We start from the raw sequence: 19493 nt of genomic DNA, 5'->3' as shown, positions 1-19493 counted from the left end.
AGGAAAGGAGTTAAAAGGACTGCATAGTACACGTTTTTATTGGAGCTTCGTGGAGGGCAACTTGCTGTGTAAATTTTATCTCACTGAACATTGGTCCTTCATTTCTCAGGCTTGTTTGGACATAATTTCTGATGCGCCTTATTTGTAATGGCTCTAGAATCAGTCTCGTTTGCATTTTTTCATGGGCTGGGGTACGGGGTTTGTTCGGGAATGGTTACAAATGAAGTGTTCAGTATGCACTGCCTTCCCCAGGATGTGGCAGATAACCAGATAGACTCTGGGGACCTGATGGAGTGTCTGATTCAGAACAAACACCAGAAGGATATGAACGAGAAGTGCGCCGTCGGAGTCACCCACTTCCAGCTGGTCAGTAGTGCCCGGCACGTCCTTGTCTCCAATGATTAGGCTGTTGAACCTGTTCCTCTTTCAGGACATCAGAGCACCTCTTCAGTGAAAAGTCATTTTTTCCAAATACCTGTTTAGTGCAGCAGCTCAGATGGGTATCAGCACACTGGGATCTGAGCCTTTCTTTTAAATCATGCTACCCAGGTCTGGCATTTGAGTAAGAAGATTAAACCACAGTCTTTGTAGTTACCCCAGGCCTAAGTGAAGTACTTCTAATAAAGCAAGCACTTCCTTCCCAGGAGGATGAAATCTAGTCATCTTTGTAAAACTGACCTCTTCTTGGGGGACTAGCCTCCCTGACTGCTTCCTCGAGTGGCTCTCAGGGCCTCTGGACTGCGGGCACTGGGAGATGGGGAAGAATAGACACACGCTGCTCTCGGCGACCTGGGTGCGTTCTGGTGAGAGAAAAGCAAAAACACATTTACATATAAGTATATAGTTTCAGCTGAGTTTGTGAAGAAAAATAAAGCAGCATACTGCCTGCAGGGTGATGGAGAAAAGGGAACTTGAGAAGGGCGTGTTTGAATGGAAGTGTCAAGGAAGTGAGGCAGCACGCCATAGGGAGACCTCGGGGGAGAGGCCCCGCCCGTGTGTGACTGCAAGCCGGCGTGCCTGGGAGCAGAAGACCAGAAGATCATGCTTCCCGGGAGCGTGCAGCGGGGAGTTCCTCAAGCCAGGGAGCCTGAGGGAGACAGGGTTGTGCCAGCCGGGAGGCAGGCTGCTGCAGACGGCATATGAGCGCAGTTACACCCAGCAGTGCCGGTGAGGCCTTGTCACAGAGCTGCTGATTTTATTTTCCATCTTCTTGTTCAGGTGCAGATGAAGGATTTTCGGTTCTCGTACAAGTTTAAAATGGCCTGCAAGGAGGACGTGTTGAAGCTTTGCCCCAACATAAAGAAGAAGTATGTAGCTTTTAACTGATTCGTTCTGCCTCGCTGCAGCCCCTCTTGGCTGCTGGATGAGTAGCTAAGATGTCAGGCAGCCGGCCACCATCTGGGAGGGTGACCCCCCGCCCACCCCCTTGGTGTTACGGCTGGACCCCCTCTGGGAGGGTGACCCCCTGCACACCCCTTTGGTGTTACGGCTGGACCCCGTCTGGGAGGGTGACCCCCTGCACACCCCTTTGGTGTTATGGCTGGACCCCGTCTGGGAGGGTGACCTCCTGCACACCTCTTTGGTGTTAAGGCCGAGCCCCGTCTGGGAAGGTGACCTCCTGCACACCCCTTGGTGTTACGGCTAGGCCCCGGGCTGCCTGGACATAGCCTCTCTGTGGCAGCTGAGAGCCACGCCTGGCGGTAGTTCTGAAGTGGGGAGACTGTGGCCTAAAGGAACATTGTTTCATTTCCCCGTGCAGACCGCCTAACTGATGAAGCAGATACAGGTTTATGTACTTAAGTGAGCAGGTTGCAGTGTGGATAGGAGGTTACCTGATGTCCTCGGGCATCATCCCATTACATCATCTCTCAGGGAAGCCACACAGGCCTTCACTGAGTGAGAGAGTAGTAAAGAAACAAACACTGTATTCATCTAGGAACCAGGTCCTAATGAGGAGAATGATGAGCTTTGATAGCATGGCTTCCCAAATTCTCCTATGCTGCTCTTCGCAGAAGTGAACTTCCGGAACGCATTTCCCCTCAGATAAACCGGGTTCCCATTTTTGCTTAGGTTTCTGTCCTTCTCAGAGTATATTTTCACAGTGTAGCAAAGATACTGTCCAGAGTTGAGAGTGGAGTAGCATTTCTCTCTGGTCACATGCATTTGACAAAACAAGTGTTAAACTGTCCTGGCACGCACGTCGCCTCTGTGGCCTCCCCACCAGCCGGGCATGTTGTCGGCATTCGGGCTGGGGCCCAGTGTTTGTGACGTGTACAGTCAAATTGCTGCATTGAGCACTCTGAAAACACAGTGAGACTTCACAGGAAAGGCATTCAGAACATGGTAAAGGGGTACATGGGCCCTGGAGGGCTGGTGTGGCCCCTGCCCCAGCCCAGGGCTTGGCCGTCTGCTTCTGTGTGGCTCCAGCCCGGCTCAGGCCTCTTCTTTCCACGCAGGGTGGACGTGGTGATCTGCTTGAGCACCACCGTGCGCAACGACACTCTCCAGGAAGTCAAGGAACACAGGGTGTCCCTGAAGTGCCGCAAGCAGCTGCGGGTGGAGGAGCTGGAGATGGTAATGCCTGGGAGCACAGCTCTGGTCCCGGGAACCACAGGGCAGGGTTCAGAGAGCTGGGTGAAGGGCGAGGGCAAAGTGGAAGGTTTTAGCCACAAGCGTGATGGTTAAGACTTAGAGCTGCATGCTAAAGTTTTACCAGAGGACAGCTTCTCATTTCCCTTTTTTTTTTTTTAACATGATTAAGTATTTTTTACCACACGTAACTGGAAGTCCAGCTGTAAGACAAGCTGTGAGTATGTGATGCCAATCATTGCATCAATAATGTCCTCAAGGGTTGAGGTCTCTCCCTCTCCACTCTGCTGTCCTTGGGCACCAGCTTCATCATTAAGGCTGGTTTCCCTCGTGGCTGCACGATGGCTGTCCGCAACACCCGGGCCACCTGCTCCAGTACTCATCTCCAGCAGGAAAACAGAAACAAGAGAAAACTGGCCCCGCATGAAACAAAGGTCCTCCTCCAGTTGGATTGTGTAGTTTGAGATCTGTGCCCCGTCCCCTGTCAGGGGAGGCACTCACTGATGAGCTTTCTGGTGATCAAGGTGATGTGGGTGTTGGGAAGGCGCCCAGTGTACACTGAGAGGACACCTTCCACTTTACCTTTGAGGTGAGGCCCAAGCCATGTTAAGACAGCTAAAAATATGTATTAATTTTATGTTTTGTGTTTTGAATCGTATTTATTTCACCTCAGTTCAGTTCATTCGCTCAGTCATGTCTGACTCTTTGCGACCCCATGGACTGCAGCACTCCAGGCCTCCCTGTCCATCACCAACTCCCGGAGCTTGCTCAGACTCATGTTCATTGACTCAGTGATGCCATCCAACCATCTCGTCTTCTGTTGTCCCCTTCTCTTCCTGCCTTCAATCTTTCCCAGCATCAGGGTCTTTTCCAGTGAGTCAGTTCTTCATATCAGGTGGCCAAAGTATTGGAGTTTCAGCTTCAGCATCAGTCCTTCCAATGAATATTCAGGACTGATTATCTTTCAGGACTGACTTCCTTTAGGATTGACTGGTTTGATCTCCTTGCAGTCCAAGAGACTCTCAAGAGTCTTCTTGAGAAGACTCATTCTAAGCAGAAAGTAGTAATGAACACCAGAGAATACTAATATCCCCAAAGTTGCATGACCAGGTTTCCACATAAGTAGAACTGGCCTATGCATCCTTTTATAATAGAAACTTTGGGTCCCTAGATGTGAACATGGCTCTTTCAGTAAAATAATAAAAATAGAGTCCTACTTCCATATAATGATTTTAGCTTTCAGAGTGGTTTCCACATCATACTACCTTATTTCATCTCACAGCAGTCCTGTGAAGGGGTCAGAGTAGAATGGTAGCATTTCATTTTGCAAAGAAAGTCCAAGGCCATGAAGCTAGAATAGCGGCCAAACTGAAATTCAGTCCTCCTCCTCCCATTATCACAGTGGCCCCTTAGCATTTATGGCCACCAGACGAGGTCCAGTCTACAAATGTGTAGAGCATTTGATCTCACCAGCGTAGAGTAAGCTTACTTTCCCGTGCTGGCTCTCTCATACAGACAGAAGACATCCGCCTGGAACCAGATCTGTATGAAGCCTGCAAAGGTGACATCAAGAACCACTGTTCCACTGTGCAGTATGGCAACGCGCAGGTAACCTTTTGGTTTTTATTTTTTGATGGTGAAAGTAGTATGAAGGTATCTTTTTAGTAATTTTCTGCGGGTGGGATAGGTCCCATCCTGTCCTGCCTGATCATCCCTTCTTAAGCCACACCAGGCTGCTTTTCCCAAGCAGAGTACTTTTGCTCACCCTCATTCCTCTTTGCCACCAATTCATTCTCTTCCTTCTCTCTGGTTACCTTGTCCTCCCCCAGCTTGCCTGCCTAGTAAACTCCCAGTGATCTTTGCAATGCCTCCTCCTGTCTATAGCTTTCCCAACACTGCACCTCCAAAATTAGTTGTTCTCTCATTTGATCCCGTTGCACAGAAGTTCTTAACTGGAGGTCACATAAGAACCACCATGGGAGGTTTTTTTTGTTTTTCCCTCTAATTCACAGAACAGGGCCCTAGCCAGAATCATCAGGAGGGAGATGCAGTGAAGTGTTTTTTTAGTGTTATTCTGGTGTTGGATCTGCCTCTTGTAGTCTGTGGCACTGCCACAGCACTTCAGCCTCAGAGCTGATGGCTTCGTTGTCTTCTAGTATCTGCTGTGGGCGATGCAAAGACCAGTGTCAGTCTGATTCTCAGTTCTGTGTTGTTAATCTACCTCTGAGTTTTCTCTTTATCTTTAATGATCTGTAATTTCACTGTGCTATAGTTAGATCTGGTTTTTGTTTTTATTATCCTTGTTGGCTCCATCTCAGAATTCATGTCTTACTTCAGTTCAAAGAAATTCTCAGACATTGTTCTTTCAAAAATTCCCTTCTTATCCTTCCTTCTGGAACTCCTGTTAGACATTTGGAACATCTGAATCTGTCCTCCATGTCCATTTTTCTTCCACGTTTTTCCTTTCTTTCTCTCTCTATACTACACTCAGGTAGTTAGTTCTTCAGTTCTGTTTCCCAGATTCATAATTTATCATTTTAGGCTTTCCATTCTGCTCTTCAGAGAGACCACCAGTTGGATTTTGTCATTTCTTTTTTTTTCCAATGTATGTATTTTAATAAAGAGCACTGATAGTTCCTTCTACCCATCCCTTTTGACATTATTCATTTTTTAATTCATATGCCATGATCCCCCAGTACATTGTTACTAGGCTGTTATCAGTTAAATCAGCTAAAAATAAGAAAAATCATTTTATATTTTTTTCTTCTTTTTTTTCCCTTTTCTAACGCTCTTCCTTTCTTTATGTAGATCCAAGGTTTTAACCTATATATGTTTTCCCTTCTGCCTGAAGAATTTCTTTTTTAACTTTTTTTAACTTTTTTTTTTTGCAAGGTGTATGTATGGATAATGAATCACCTCAGTTTTTGCTTGTGTGAGAAAGTCTGTCTTTTTTTTTTTTTTTTTTTTTTCCTGTCTTCGTTTTTGAAAAGCAGATTTGCTGGATATAGAATGCTAGGTTGTTGGATTTTTTTTTTTTTTTTTGTCTTACAGTACTTTATTTCACTCCATACTCTTTTATGCATAGTTTTGTTTTTTCTTGTTTTGTTTTGTTTTTGTTTTTTAAGCTGTGCCATGCACACAGCCTTTGGGATCTTAGTTTCTTGACCAGGGATTGAACCTGCACCCCCTGCACGGGTAGTGTGGCATCTTAACCTCTGGCCCACCAAAGAAGTGCCTGCAGTTTCTGATGAGAGGCTCACTGTAAATCTTACATCTGAACGTTAGTTTTGTAGAGCTGCCAAATTTCCACAAACTGTGTGCCTTAAAACCAAATTTATTCTTTCACAGTCTTGAGGCCTGATCCCTGAAATCAAGGTGTTAACAGACCTGCTGTCTTTCCCGAGGCTCTCGGCTGAAAGCTTCCTTGCTCTGTCTGTCTTCTGGTGGTGCCAGTCCTTGACTTGGTGTCTCTGCCACCATCCCTAACCCTCACCCTTCAGGGGCAAGGATTGGGTCTGGTTCATACCTGGCATCTCATGCTCTGTTCCCATATGATAAATGATGAGTTGAGCTGAACTTCCTGGCTTGTGCCTACTGTTGAGTCAGGGTTATTGCTGCAGGGAAAGGCAGAGAGCCTGATGTATGCTCCAAAAGAAATCTACAAGAAACAACCCTGGAAGGGAGAAGAAACCAGGAATCTTGAGAGGGTCTTCTTCCCCACAGACTTCCAGTGCAGCCTGCTCGTCATCCATCATTTTTATACATTTGGTTTGCCTCTAGCCCTGAGGTTGTAGATCTATAAATCTAATTCTCCTTTGTGAGAAAATCCTGATTCCTGTTACCTAGGAATTAGAAATAGAGGATGCCTGGATAGAAAAATGAGGGATGCACCAAGAACTGAATGCTTTAGTCAGGAAACGTGGATTATCAATCCCTGATCCACCTCTTGTCCATAATTCTTATGCCCTAGATTATTGAATGTCTGAAAGAAAACAAGAAGCAGCTGAGCCCTCGCTGCCACCAGAAAGTGTTTAAGCTGCAGGAGACAGAGATGATGGACCCAGAACTAGACTATACACTCATGAGAGTCTGCAAGCAGATGATAAAGGTAAGGGATCTACAACCAGGGTCACAGTAACAATAGCATGAGCTTCTTTACATTTCAGAGTAAATGCACATAATCTTTCAGTATCAACCTGTTTTATATAGCTAAGGCCATGGTTCTCGAACTCTGGCCCCTAGACCTGCAGCACCAGCACCACCTGGGAACTTAGACTCTCAGGCCCCACCTGACCTCTTGAGTCAGTCTCTGCAAGTGGTGGCTTCTGTTTTCACAAGCACCCACGGGTTCTAAGGCAGCTCCAGTTTGAGAACCACTAAGCCACAATGACTGACCTCACTTTGACCTGAGACGCAAGAAAATAGAGGCCCACTGAATATATGATGAGTTTTGAGGCGGTAGGTGGAGGTCTACTGAAAAAGTCACCATCAAATGCCCTGTCTCCCACCACCTGTCTACCGCCATCAATGGCTTTTTTGTTCTACAAGTTCTTTTGGTTCTTTTGCATCTCCAGTGAACGTCCCCTGTATCAGGGGTGACGAGATGTCATTCCTGGATCTGTGCACGCGTACAAAGAGATCTAAGTGCTAACCCCTTATTTCAACTTCCCTTTAAAATAAAGTGATACTTCTCACCCTGTCAAACAAACTCTAAAGAAAATTGTGAAAGTAAAAAGTCTCTTTAGGTGGGTCTGGAAGAATTGAGCCCTCTATAAAAATGGAAATATCAGGCTGTGATTTGAGGGAGCTTTTATGCCTTTTATAAAAATCAATCAGCAATCCGCATCAATCATATTAAGACCAGTGGACTATAATTAATCCACAGTGGACTGTGAATTAGCGGATAGAGATGAGTTTATCACTAGTCAGAGTGAATCTCTGACTTCAAGGACACTAGCAAGTGTACAAGATCTAGCTCCACAGGATTTGGTAGGAGAATAGCTCCTGTAGTTAAAGAATGAACCAGAAAGGTCATTTCCCCGCATCCCTGCTCACATTATTTGGTGGGTCATTCCTGAGTTTCTGATTGGAGTTGGGTAGATACGGTTTGAGGGCTACATGGTCACCTAGCCCAATGTTACGTTCATATGTCAACAATATGTAAGCTCATGAGATGCCATGTAATGTAGCATAGCCATGTAAGCAGGGAATCAGTCCTGTGCAAAATAAGAAACAGGAAGTAGAAAGAAATGTGAGAAGTATAGTAGAGAATGGATAAAAGGGATCTGAAGGCTGGGTGCTTATTCAGGCTTGCTGTTTCTCTTGTCCCAAGTGATACCTTTAGGTTCTGTCATAAGCTCCTAGAAGATGTAAGAGTGATAAATATGGTGTTAACTGCCGCATTTGGCAATTAACTACTTTTATAAAACTTTGTTTTTTTACAGAGATTCTGTCCAGAAGCAGATTCCAAAACTATGTTGCAGTGTTTGAAGCAAAATAAAAACAGTGAATTGATGGATCCCAAATGCAAACAGATGATAACCAAGCGCCAGATCACCCAGAACACAGGTACCATCTTGGCTTTCCTAGTCCCACAGAGTAGAGCTTCAGAGGAGCTGAGTGGGCATATACTTGCCTAATTAAACTAAAGGTGCTTTGGTGCTTGTGACTGTTAAGAGTCTGGATGTAATAAGCAAAATGACTTCTTCCCTGAAGAGTATCCAGAGGAACACAGAGTCATGGGGAACTTGCCGTTACAGGGCATCCAAAACGAATTAGGGCTAGAGTTCTTTGAAAAAGTCTGGAGGTTGAATAAAACTTGATGCACGTGGCAGGAGAATGCATGGGTGATCTGTTTCAGAACAGAGACATTTAATCTCGAAGTTGCAAGACCTTGTAACTTAATCGTCAAATTGAGTTGGATATTCAGCGTTTTTGAATATATATATTATGGGGAAGGGTACTGATGTCTGCATGTGAGGACTGCTTTTTGTGAGGCCTGCTTAGAATGTTGGTCTCAATAGGCCCTGCAGAGCTGCTGGGGAGAAGGATTCTCCACGTCTGCCCTTGCACCACACTATGTTGAGGATTTAAAATAGCGTCGTGAGGGAGTTGCCTGGCAGCCTAGTGGTAGGGCTCCTCACTCTCACTCTTGTGGCCCAGGTTCAGTCCCTGGTCAGGGAACTAAGGTCCTCCAAGCCACAGGGAGGTAAATAAAACAAACAAAAATAAGTAATAATGAAATAAAGCAGTGTAGTGAAGGAGCCCATTAAACATGTACTGGATAAAAAAATTAATGGTTTATTTATGGTCATTGACATAATATGTCCCCTTTGGGTAAGTGGATCTCAAAACATTTGTGAATCCAGGTGGAGTATTTTATCACGTGCTTATTCCTTTCTTCTAGATTACCGCTTAAACCCTGTGCTAAGGAAAGCCTGCAAAGCTGACATCCCTAAATTCTGTCATGGGATCCTGACTAAGGCCAAGGATGATTCAGAGTTAGAAGGTCAAGTCATCTCTTGCCTCAAGCTGAGATATGCAGACCAGGTAAACTGCCCTGGGCTTTGCACGAGGCCTCCACTAGTTCCCTCGGCATTTTCTTTGGAAGTTCTTAGCTTCCTGCCACTTTCCCCAAGACCTTTCTCACACCTTCCCCAAGCCAGGGCCCAAGTGGAAAGCTGACATGTTCTAATAGGCTGACGTACTCTCCCTTGTCACACGTAGCGCCTCTCTTCAGACTGTGAAGACCAGATCCGGATTATCATCCAGGAGTCTGCTCTGGATTACCGACTCGACCCTCAGCTCCAGCTCCACTGCTCGGATGAGGTAGGGTTTGGGTACAGAACTTGCTGTGAACAGAGCTGGTCAGGAGGGTTTTATTGGAGATAAATTCTTTACTCTTTCCCTTCAGCCCTGAATCCAGGATTCTTTTAGGCTCTCCATTGTCTGAGCTCCTGGTTCTTTCTAACACTGAATTTGACTTGGCCTTAGTCCTCAACACTGTTCAATTTTGATTCCATATTTTTCTGTAGAGAAAGATACATGAGTATTATTATATCTGTCTATGTCTAATTTGGTCTTCCCTCTCCTTATTCTGATGGTCAACCCAAAACACACCCAACACTTGCCAGAAAAATGGAAGTGCTCCTGTAATAAATACCTCTGATGAAGGGCCTATTCTTGGAAATTGACTTCCTAGCTGGAAAAGGCCATGTTGAGAACTTTGTTCACCATACATCAGTTTTATGGATATGAGTTTTAAAGGTATTTCAAAGAAGCTTACTCATAAAGCTCTCCAAAAGAAGGCTACATTTTAAATCTGTGCTGCAGGCTATGTGTCAGGACCCCTTTGTGTTTCCAAGCTATGCAGCTCGGTTTACCCTGAAGCTCTGTGAATGTCGAGCCTTTGCTTTTAGGATTTTACTTGGCTATCTGACCTTCCTCTTGAGCAATCAGGGAGTAGTCTTTGTGACCAGGCCTGGGACAGTCTGACTCAGGCCTGGAGGTCGACAGCATGAAGATACATGTGTTGACGAGTTTTTCGGCTCTGTGCCAGTTCTTGTGAAGGAGAACAGAGTGGGGGGAGGGGAGTGAAAGCCACCAGGGACCCATCAGAGAGGCACCCGGGCGCGTCTGTGGGCGATCGTAAGTCTGCGTGATGCAGAGGCCCAGGAGCCCAGCGCGCAGGGCTGCCTGTGCTGTGTGTCCCGAGCAGATCGCCAGTCTGTGCGCCGAGGAAGCCGCAGCCCAGGAGCAGACCGGCCAGGTGGAGGAGTGCCTCAAGGTCAACCTGCTCAAAATCAAAACAGAAGGCTGTAAAAAGGTGACTCCGTCAGTCTCCGTTTTCTGTCGCTTGCGTTCTTCTCCTCTTCCTCTTCTTCCTCTGAAAGCTATAGACTGTGCATCTCAGTGGTAAAATCAAAACCTGCCTTCCAGGAATTCTATCCATTCCTCTTAGCAAACTCATTGGGCTTTTGACTCTTAATTGCCTGTAACTTAAATATTCTTAAACGCCTACTAATTAGTTGTGAATATGTCTCGTCTCCATGACTAGACCAATGTTTAAGTGCTATGCTGAAGTAAAATGTCAATTCCAATATACCAGTAAGGGTACTACATTCATAAGAGTTAATGAAACTAAAAATCTAGCTCATTTCAGAAACATCACATAAAAAATTTCATCAAAATATGAGTTAACATATATTGTCTTATGAAATTGATAAGCAAAATAATATATATTTGATCTTTTTTAGAAAGCTTTCTCTCTTTTTGGAAGTGTTTGAATAATATTGTTGAATCAGTGTGAATATTGCGTGCAAATATTTTCATCTGCTAAAAATGTTTCTGATTCCACGTGGTCTGAAGAATGGTAGGAGTTGCTTGAATGCTAAATCCACGTATTTTCCTGCAAACATTTCATCAAATGATTTCCTTTAACTTCAGGGAGGACTTTTTGAACAATACTTTTTTTTTTGCTTTGCTTTGCTTTTACTGTTCTTTTACAGTCTATTGAGAGCAAACTAATTTCTACATAAGAAAGTATTTCTGGACTGTCTATCTGCTGCAGTTTCATCATTAATAACAGTGTCTGCCAAGTTGATTTCAGTTCTATTATGTTTGTATTTCTGTTGCTCAGAACATCTTTAAACTCAGATAAGAATTGTTCTCACAGTAGAAGTTAGGTGCTGTCAAGTCTTTTTTTCCTTTTGAGAATAATGTCGATAAAGTGAGACATTTTACAAACGTGCTCTTCTGTTTTGGAATTTTAATATAGCTTATTACTCTGATTTTCAGTTTTCACATTTACAGAGTTCTATAGAAACAAAAGAACTGCTTTAAGTCAGTGTAAACACTAACACTTAGTATTTAATAATATGGTATACCAGAATGCCAAAACCCAATTCTGATCTTAATACTGCCCTGCTTTGCTTAGCAAACAGCTCTGCGTACACTCAGGCCCCAAATTACATTTATTGAATTAAATTGGATGCTAACAATCTCTGTTCTTTGCACCCTCACCACATTGCCAGCAATCTCCGAGTAGCCTCTGTTGGCTTAACCTTCCCTTCTTGACTTGTTTGTGCGAAAAGTATGTACGGACAACAGATTTCGCCGTGTGTCCTCTATAAGAGTGCTCTCTGTGATCTCCCTGCCTTAGGAAGTGTTAAACATGCTGAAGGAAAGCAAAGCAGACATCTTCGTGGACCCGGTTCTTCATACAGCTTGTGCCCTGGACATTAAACACCACTGTGCGGCCATCACCCCTGGCCGAGGGCGTCGTAAGTCGCTGTGTTCACTCTAGCCCTTTCTGAGCTGTCTCGGGAGGAGCAGAGATCCTGCGGAGACATCAGTTACAGCAACTCTGTTCTGTAGCTGCAGCTCAACCATAGACAGCACCCTTGGGGGCCTGGTTGATACTTTGTGAAAAGTGAGTTTAGGAGTGATCTGCAGGTGTATAGTGGTACAGCCCTGACCAGAGGTAAAGATTTGACAAGAGAAAGTTGAGTTACTTACCAGGGAGGCAAAAGTTAAAGCCATCATCACGGCCCTCTTCCTTGCCTTGCCCAGCGAACGGCTCTGACAGCTTCCCCAGTGGCCACAGTGGGCTCCGAGGTCAGGTCCTGTGTGACGTGGAACCTGGGCAAGGGTATGGCTCTTTCTGACCCACGTGTGTCCTCTGAGAATCAAGAGGTTTTAAGAGAGAGTCCGGAGAGCCATCCTTAGACATTCTTCTCCACGTGAGCTCTTAGGTGAAGTGTCCTTGAAGGGATTTCACTTTGGGTAGCCTCTGGATCTGAATTCCCTGGTGGTAGGTACCCTTCTTCCCAGCCTTACTGAAATCTCTGTTCTGTACATCTGATTCTTCTTACCCCTTTCCTTGCACAGAAATGTCCTGCCTTATGGAGGCCCTGGAGGACAAGCGGGTGAGGTTACAACCAGAGTGCAAAAAACGTCTCAATGACCGGATTGAAATGTGGAGTTATGCAGCAAAGGTAACAAACCTCGAGAATCTCCTGAAGTGACATCTTCCCTGAGTTTCCCAGTCTCTTTGAGTTACTTCACTGACCCCCTTGTCCTTGTCTTGAATCATTGTGTTTGAAAACATCTTTCATTGCACCTGTAGGACTCCTGGGCTCTGTGAGCCTGGAGCCGTCATTTCCAGATAGGACAGCTGAGACATGAATTGATCTCTTCTTTCCTCATCGGTTTCTACTTCCGAGCCACTAAGGACTGCTTCTCAGTGACTCCACTGCTTGTTTTCTGTTGGCACATGCTGGTGCTCAGATCACTTTAATCTGAAGACCCGTCATGCTGTTCTCAGTACATGGACGGGTGTAGAAGCAGCCCAGGCCTCTGGTCCAGACCCTCTTGGGCACCCAGGCTAAACTGAGACCCAGCAGAACAGATCCATGCGCACCTGGGGAGCCGTTTGGTCCTGATTCTGCCAGAGCAGGCGGCCGTAGAGGCCCACTGGAGAAAGCACTGACTTGAAGGCCGGTTAGACTCTCAGTGTCCACAGCTAGGAGGTTGGTTTGAGTCTGTTCAGTCAGCATAAGCATGTCTGCAGGTTGTTTTTGGTGGGGGAGAGCATGCTGATGATATGATGGTGAGTGGAAACAAGTCAAGACAGAATTAGCATCCACCACAACCTTAGCTTTTCTCTTTGTTTTTAAAAAGGCAGCAGTGTGTGAAGAAAATAAATCAAAATATTTAAGGACCTGTGTCCTTGTGCAAATCAGTTGACCCCTTGCCACCCCTTGGGCTGCTGGGTCTTCACCTGTGATGTGGGAGTCGTGAAATCTGTATGCCAGGACTGGTGTGAGGACTGAATGGTCGACACGTGCTGAGCCCTTTGTCGGCACGTGGTCAGGTCCTCTGTGTGAGGGCCCTTACCGCACAGGCGGCGGTGAAGGCTGGGCTGGCTTCTGAGAGCCCGCCACTTTGTATTTGTCCGCATTTCCTCATCTTGTGCGGCAGCTGTATACAGCACTATGATCAGGAAAACCAGTTGTAGCTCTGTGTTTGACTTTCTCGTCCCTCACCCTCTTCTCTCCCCTAAAGAAATGACCCCAGTTACGGTAGGAACCGAGGGGGCAATTTCGAGTGAGCATCGGCTCAGCCCACATCTCTCTGAGGACGATGCCACCGTTTGTTTTCCAGGTAGCCCCAGCGGACGGCTTCTCTGACCTCGCCATGCAAGTGATGACCTCCCCGTCCAAGAACTACATCCTCTCTGTGATCAGCGGGAGCATCTGCATATTGTTCCTGATTGGCCTGATGTGTGGACGCATCACCAAGCGCGTGACACGAGAGCTCAAGGACAGGTAGAGGTGCCTGGAGCCCCAGAGGAACTCCCTGTCTGGCGCCCCGTTTGTACAGCCCTCCTGTATAGCGCACCCCCTCACCTCGCCCTCCTGTGCGGCGGCTCCAACACTCATGTTAGAGCAGCAGCAGGCGCCCACCGCCTCGTCCGCCGCAGACTCCTCCCGCGTCCATGGTGTCCTCCTCCTTGACCACTCGTGCAGCAGCCGGCCGCTTTGGGAATCGCCTCTGTCGGCAGACTCGGGTTTCCCTGTCCAGAGACAAGTCTCTCATCCCGATGGACCTACCAATACTTCCGGAACCAACTCACCTGACCTGCAACTCAGCTGAATTTTTTTTTTTTTTAAAAACACCAAAAAAATTTTTTTAAAAGAAAGGAAAAAAAAAATGTATATAGTAACACATCTCCTCCAGGCTTGATTTGAGCAATGGGGTTCTTTCTTCTGTGTGGCGGTGTAAAAGGAAGGCAGGACGTTAGAGAGGAGCACCCAACACGCTGTAACCGGGTTGTCTGGCTGACCTCTCAGAAGCACCTTTGGCCCCATCAGGGCCACGGACTTCACCGAGTAGCAGGAAACGACTGACCAGCCCACTTTGGGTCTTGTTTTCTTCTGCTGAAACAGTGATGCCTTCCGATCACTACCTGAGCAGAGCCACTGCGGGTCAGGACCCACGGCCACGTGTCGCTCTGCCGTGCTCGCCTCAGTGGGCCCCCTAGGCTGAGGGCGGGTGGGTTGGAGCGGGGCCCAGGGGTATGAGCAGCTCGTCCGTCCACTGCTCTGCAGGAGAGGCTGGGCACCAGGGCCTGCCTTCCAGACCTGCACGGGGCTCTCCGCGTTTGGACTGGCCCTGCCGGGGTGGCAGTGCCTCCCTGAGTCCTCCGCTGCCGGGGGAGCCCGCGACTCGGCAGGGGGACCCAGGGCAGGAAGCAGGGTGGGGGCAGAATCGGCCCACTGTGGTTCATGTTTCAGGCAACAGTGCAGGTCAGGAACAGTGGCTTCTGCAGACGCAGCCTGGCCTCAGGGAGGGATGGCAGGCTGACCTTCCCACAGGCTCCGGGCCACCTTCCCAGGCAAGCTCCTTCATACCTCTTCATGCAGAGGGCGTGGAACATGGTTCCAGTAAAAGATGGAGGCTCTTTCTTCTTTTCCTTTCTGTCCGTTGGGTGCATCCCCCCACGGTAGTAGGCGTTGGCTAAATGTTGTACTTGGATGATTCATCAGTCTTTGCTGAGTCTGAGCTTTGTGGAAACATTCCTGAGCATCGCTCAGCCCTCCAGCGTAGAGATAACAGGCTTGGAGTATCAAAAGCGAGGCACGCCAGCGTCACGGTTCAGCCTGGGGCACCTGGGCTTGAGTTTGGGGCACGGAATCCAGTGGCTGCACAAGAGGGCAGTGTGTACAGTAGGAGATATATTTATATAATATATATTTTATTAACCTGTTAGACGTCCACAGAGTATTATAAATCACGTGCCTAAAACTGTCCACATAGACCATGCACCCTGCCTGGCCCCGCGCCACCTCGCCACTGTCCACATGTGCTGCGGGCCCGCCCCTCTCTGTCTTCCCTGGAATGTGTTCAGGACAAATGGGTCAGCTGGTCCAGGTGACTCCTAGTCTAACCCTGACTGACATATATTTGAATACTGTGGTTTGCTTCTTTCTTTCTCCTTTTTGCTACTCTTGCTGGAGGCAGTGGGTTCCAGACGCCAGCTGCAGACGCCCCCTGCCTAGGGCACCACCAGTCACCAAGGGCGGTTCTAAGCTGCCAGGTCCCCTCAGGTCCTGCTCTTAAGGTCTTCCCGATTCTCAGCAGCTGTCTTGCGGGTCTCATCACATTTGAACCTCTTGGAGTTGGAGCACCACCCCTCCTTCCACCCCTGTTGCACTAAACTGAGCTGGTGGATGGTGCACCTCCTGGGGCTCCTCCCTTGCTCTGGGCAGGTGCTGAGAGTGAGGAACAGGGTTGTCACATGTACACAGGCCCCCACTGATGCGTGTGACGTGCTTTACAGCACAGAATAACTTCCCATCTGATAGGGGGGCTTCCATTCTCCTCCTCTGCTGTCTCCCTCCCCACGTGTGTAAAACATCGCCACAGCTTACTGTGTCTTGATGCTTTTCTTTCTGAACTGAGAGATGATCTCAACTGTCTGCAGCAGATCTGGAAGTTTGAAAAAGAGTTTGATTCTTGAAACATCCGTCACCTTGAGAAATGATCTGGATAGATAGAAGGGATAACTCTGCCGGTATCTTTGATCGCTTGTTGCCAGAAAGCATTTCACCATCCAACTTGGAGTAGTTTCCTATGACTGAGCAATTTCATACATCATCAGAAACTATGGCCCAGCTGTGTCCATTCTGTACCTCATTCGGTGTGACAGAAACAGTCTCTGAGCCGCCTCTGGTCCCTGGCTTCATAGGTCACTCTTGGGTAAATCAGCTAGGCAAGAACTAGGCAAGAAGAAACCATGGCCCTAGTGGGGGAGCTGACGGCCCTCTTGCTCTGTCATCTCCTGATGTCTAGCCCATCCAGGAACAGTTACATCAGCAGCGGGTACGGTTTTGGGTCAAGACCAAGGGTCCATACCCTTGCTGAAGATTACAGTAGCCAGGGAACTCATCAGGCCTTGTCCACTCACTCGCGTCTCAGAGATGCCGACCGAGTATCTCCATAGCAGTCCAGAGGAGCCGGGAGGTCAGTTCTCTGGGCTGGCGGCCCTGCAGCGCAGGGAATCAGAAATCTGAGCAGAATGTGCAGAATGAGGCTGACTGCTCCCCCTCATGGAGCTTCTCACATACAAGGCGGCTGTGGAGTGAGGTCTTGCCCTGCGCGTCCCTGGCCTTCCTCTGCTATCGCTGCTGTCCCAAGAGAAGTCTGCTAGTGAGATGCTCCAAGACAGGCCTGGGTTCACTCCAGCAGGAAAGCCCCCCTCCTTAGCGTTCCCCGACACTCTGGTACCACCCACAGGCCCAGTTCTGTAGACCCCATCAGCTTGTTCTGAGCCAGTGCATCCTTAAGAGGCAAGGGGAATTCTAGGATTGAGTGAGCAGGTGTTGACTGGTGTTCACTGCGGCCCTTGACTCTCACATCCTGCACGCACTCTTCTCAGGGATGCTGGAGAGGGAGGGAGACTCTGCTTTCCTAGAAGATGTGACAGGAAATTTGCCATCAGATTTCATCTGTTCCCATTTCCTGAGGTCAGGTAACAGGAGAAACTAGTAGCGAAGACTTGTAGTCTCCATTTACATTTCATCAGACAGGGTGCTGACTTCCCTCCCCCTTCCCAGGAGAAGATTCACTCCTGTGTGCACCACCTCCAGGCTTGTGGGACCACTGTCTGTCCCAAAGATCCCCACTGGTTTGAGTCACCCGGGGAAGGATCGGTTGCTTTGTGGGACCTCCTTTCTCAGCTGGTCTTAAGTTCCTCTGAGGAAAAAAGCTTTTGCTTTTCCCATTTCTTTCCCTCCCCCACCAAAAAGTAAGCGTTCTCCGCATATTGCTTATTCCACGCAAGCACGTACAGGGAAGGAACCTGTAGTAGGGACCCTTAGAAGCCATCCAACATAGCCTGACTCGTTCAAACTAAATTTGGGCCATAGAATAAAAAGAATAGGGTTTTTTGAATCGTGCATTTTGGTGTGTTTACTTGTATTTCCAATTCTTAGGAATTTGAAAAATCTCAGAACTCCTATTATTTACTCTCACCATTTGGACAGCACCTAAGTAGTTTTATAAAATGCAGCATTCCAGTGCCCCGAGTTTCCCTGTGTCTTTGGGGACACGCCACTCCTCAATCACCGCTCCCCCACTGGTCTTCAGTTCCAGGACCAGGGGCTGGAGCTGATGTTCTGGTTGGTAAGTTTCTGTCTCATCTTTGCTTGGCCATCTCTCCAGCTAAACTCCGCTTGGTCCTCTTCTCCCCCAGGACCAGTGTCACATGTCAGGCAGGGCAGTCGAGTTCGAGGCCCAATCCCCCTTCATGCCCAGACCTCAGACAAAAGATAAGTCATTAGCAAACCCAGACTGATTCAGAGTGATGGGCCCCTCCACGCCATCTAGTGAGATCACCGAGGAGACCCAGGGGCTGTTGGTCACCTGGAGCACAGAGGTGGGACTGTCTGCTCGGGCTGGTGGTGACAGGATCCTGGCAGTGGTCTCCTCCCCGTCCTCCTTCCCAAGACCCGCCACAGCGCACGTGTAGGGGTATGGGCAGCCGTGCGGCGGAGGAGTCTCCCTGGGCAAGGAGGGAACTCAGACAGTGCCTCTATATTCTGTTTTGCCTTCCCCCAACACTGATTTGACACCTGGACCCCAGAGCCCAGCGGGCCCTGTGCCGCACACACTTGATGGTTTGAGCAGGTTCCCTGGCCAGAGTGAGTGACAGGAGAGCTGGCAGCCCGAGGCTTACTGAACGTCCTCCCCACGCAGTGTTTCCGGGTCAATCCAGGCTGGAAGACAGACTGTCCAGCAAATGCTGTGTGAGATCTTAGGCCTTTAACTGGTGGGTTTTGTTTTTTTTTTTAAGAAGGAAAAAAAGAAAAGTAAAATTAACAAGCCTCTTTTGTAAATGGTTTTTCTTTCTATGTATAAAATACTGGCAGTTCCTTGTTTTTACATGTTCATGCTGTGTAATTTTGAGATGTTACCGAGATTCTGAACATAATGTGCATTTTTTTTTTCTGTACAGATGAAATGGGAGAATTTAATAAAGAGTTTGCAGGTTTTTACTTGTTAAATCTTCTCTGTGGTGACTGGGAGGACCCTCCTCAAACACCTGCTATGCTCGTATAAGTCTCCAGAGCGGTGAGCGCTGGCTGTGAACTTGCCACTGATGCTCGGAAACTTACTGTTCGAACGCCCTTGTTCTTGGTTAATTAGGTCAAGCAGAGTAGGACCATAGGCCTTTTATAGGAGAGCTGGAAGCCAGATCTAGGGTTTTCTGACCCTTAGTCTCGTGTGTCCAGAATTACTCATTCTGCTGATGTGCTTAAGCCATGTCATGAGGCGGCTTCTCGGGGAACATGTCTGGACCTTCCTGTAGCTGCAGCACATGATGGCACCTGGTGTCTGATGGCTGCCTTCCCGTTCAGGCCCAGAAGTGGGCCACGTTCGTTTTCCGGGTGCTGCTACGTCCACGTTTAGTCAGTGCTTGTCTCCCCATTCCAGTCCTGAGCTTAGTTACCTCACGACACCCTTCCCACATCTTGTCTTCTACCTCCTCTGCTCTCAGCAAAGCTCATTTGCATCTGGGTGTTGAATTGCAGATAGCAAAGATTTCTTGAAGTAGTAATGGCCATACCAGTATTCGAATAATGAAATGGGTCATTAAGTTCAAAAGGTGGGTAACCTGGAACCCAGGGTTTCTTCTCGGGACTCCTCAAATCCATTTTCAGCAACTGTCGTTTAGGAGATAGTGGGCCTGGGTGCAGAGTGGAGGGGGAGAGGGTGAAGAGTAGAAGAAAGGAGAGGGGTTGTAGAGGCATTTTGAGCTCCAGCGGTACTGTTCCTCTGTCTAGGGGTCTCTGGGCAGCCATCAGCCCTGAACAAGTGTCCTGGAGGGGCCACCCTGTTTT

The 19493-nt window shown here is 47.8% G+C and overlaps 1 protein-coding gene across 1 annotated transcript in view; it reads left to right on the top strand.

Moving 5' to 3' along the window:
* Positions 1-18656, top strand: part of GLG1 (golgi glycoprotein 1) — a 122119-nt gene extending 103463 nt beyond the window's left edge. Inside the window, exons 15-26 of the mRNA XM_006063316.4 lie at positions 253-366; positions 1219-1307; positions 2457-2574; positions 4105-4197; positions 6560-6697; positions 8034-8157; positions 8996-9138; positions 9316-9417; positions 10307-10414; positions 11750-11870; positions 12478-12584; positions 13753-18656. Of these exons, the coding sequence (XP_006063378.4) occupies positions 253-366; positions 1219-1307; positions 2457-2574; positions 4105-4197; positions 6560-6697; positions 8034-8157; positions 8996-9138; positions 9316-9417; positions 10307-10414; positions 11750-11870; positions 12478-12584; positions 13753-13920 (1425 nt within the window). The 3' untranslated portion in view covers positions 13921-18656. The remainder of the gene's footprint in view (positions 1-252; positions 367-1218; positions 1308-2456; positions 2575-4104; positions 4198-6559; positions 6698-8033; positions 8158-8995; positions 9139-9315; positions 9418-10306; positions 10415-11749; positions 11871-12477; positions 12585-13752) is intronic.
* The last annotated feature ends 837 nt before the right edge of the window (positions 18657-19493 follow it).

Source organism: Bubalus bubalis, chromosome 18 (genome assembly GCF_019923935.1).
Source record: "Bubalus bubalis isolate 160015118507 breed Murrah chromosome 18, NDDB_SH_1, whole genome shotgun sequence".
NCBI classification, from domain to species: domain Eukaryota; kingdom Metazoa; phylum Chordata; class Mammalia; order Artiodactyla; family Bovidae; genus Bubalus; species Bubalus bubalis.
The sequence above is the reverse complement of the archived record's forward strand: the minus strand, read 5'-3'. Positions and strand labels throughout refer to the sequence as shown.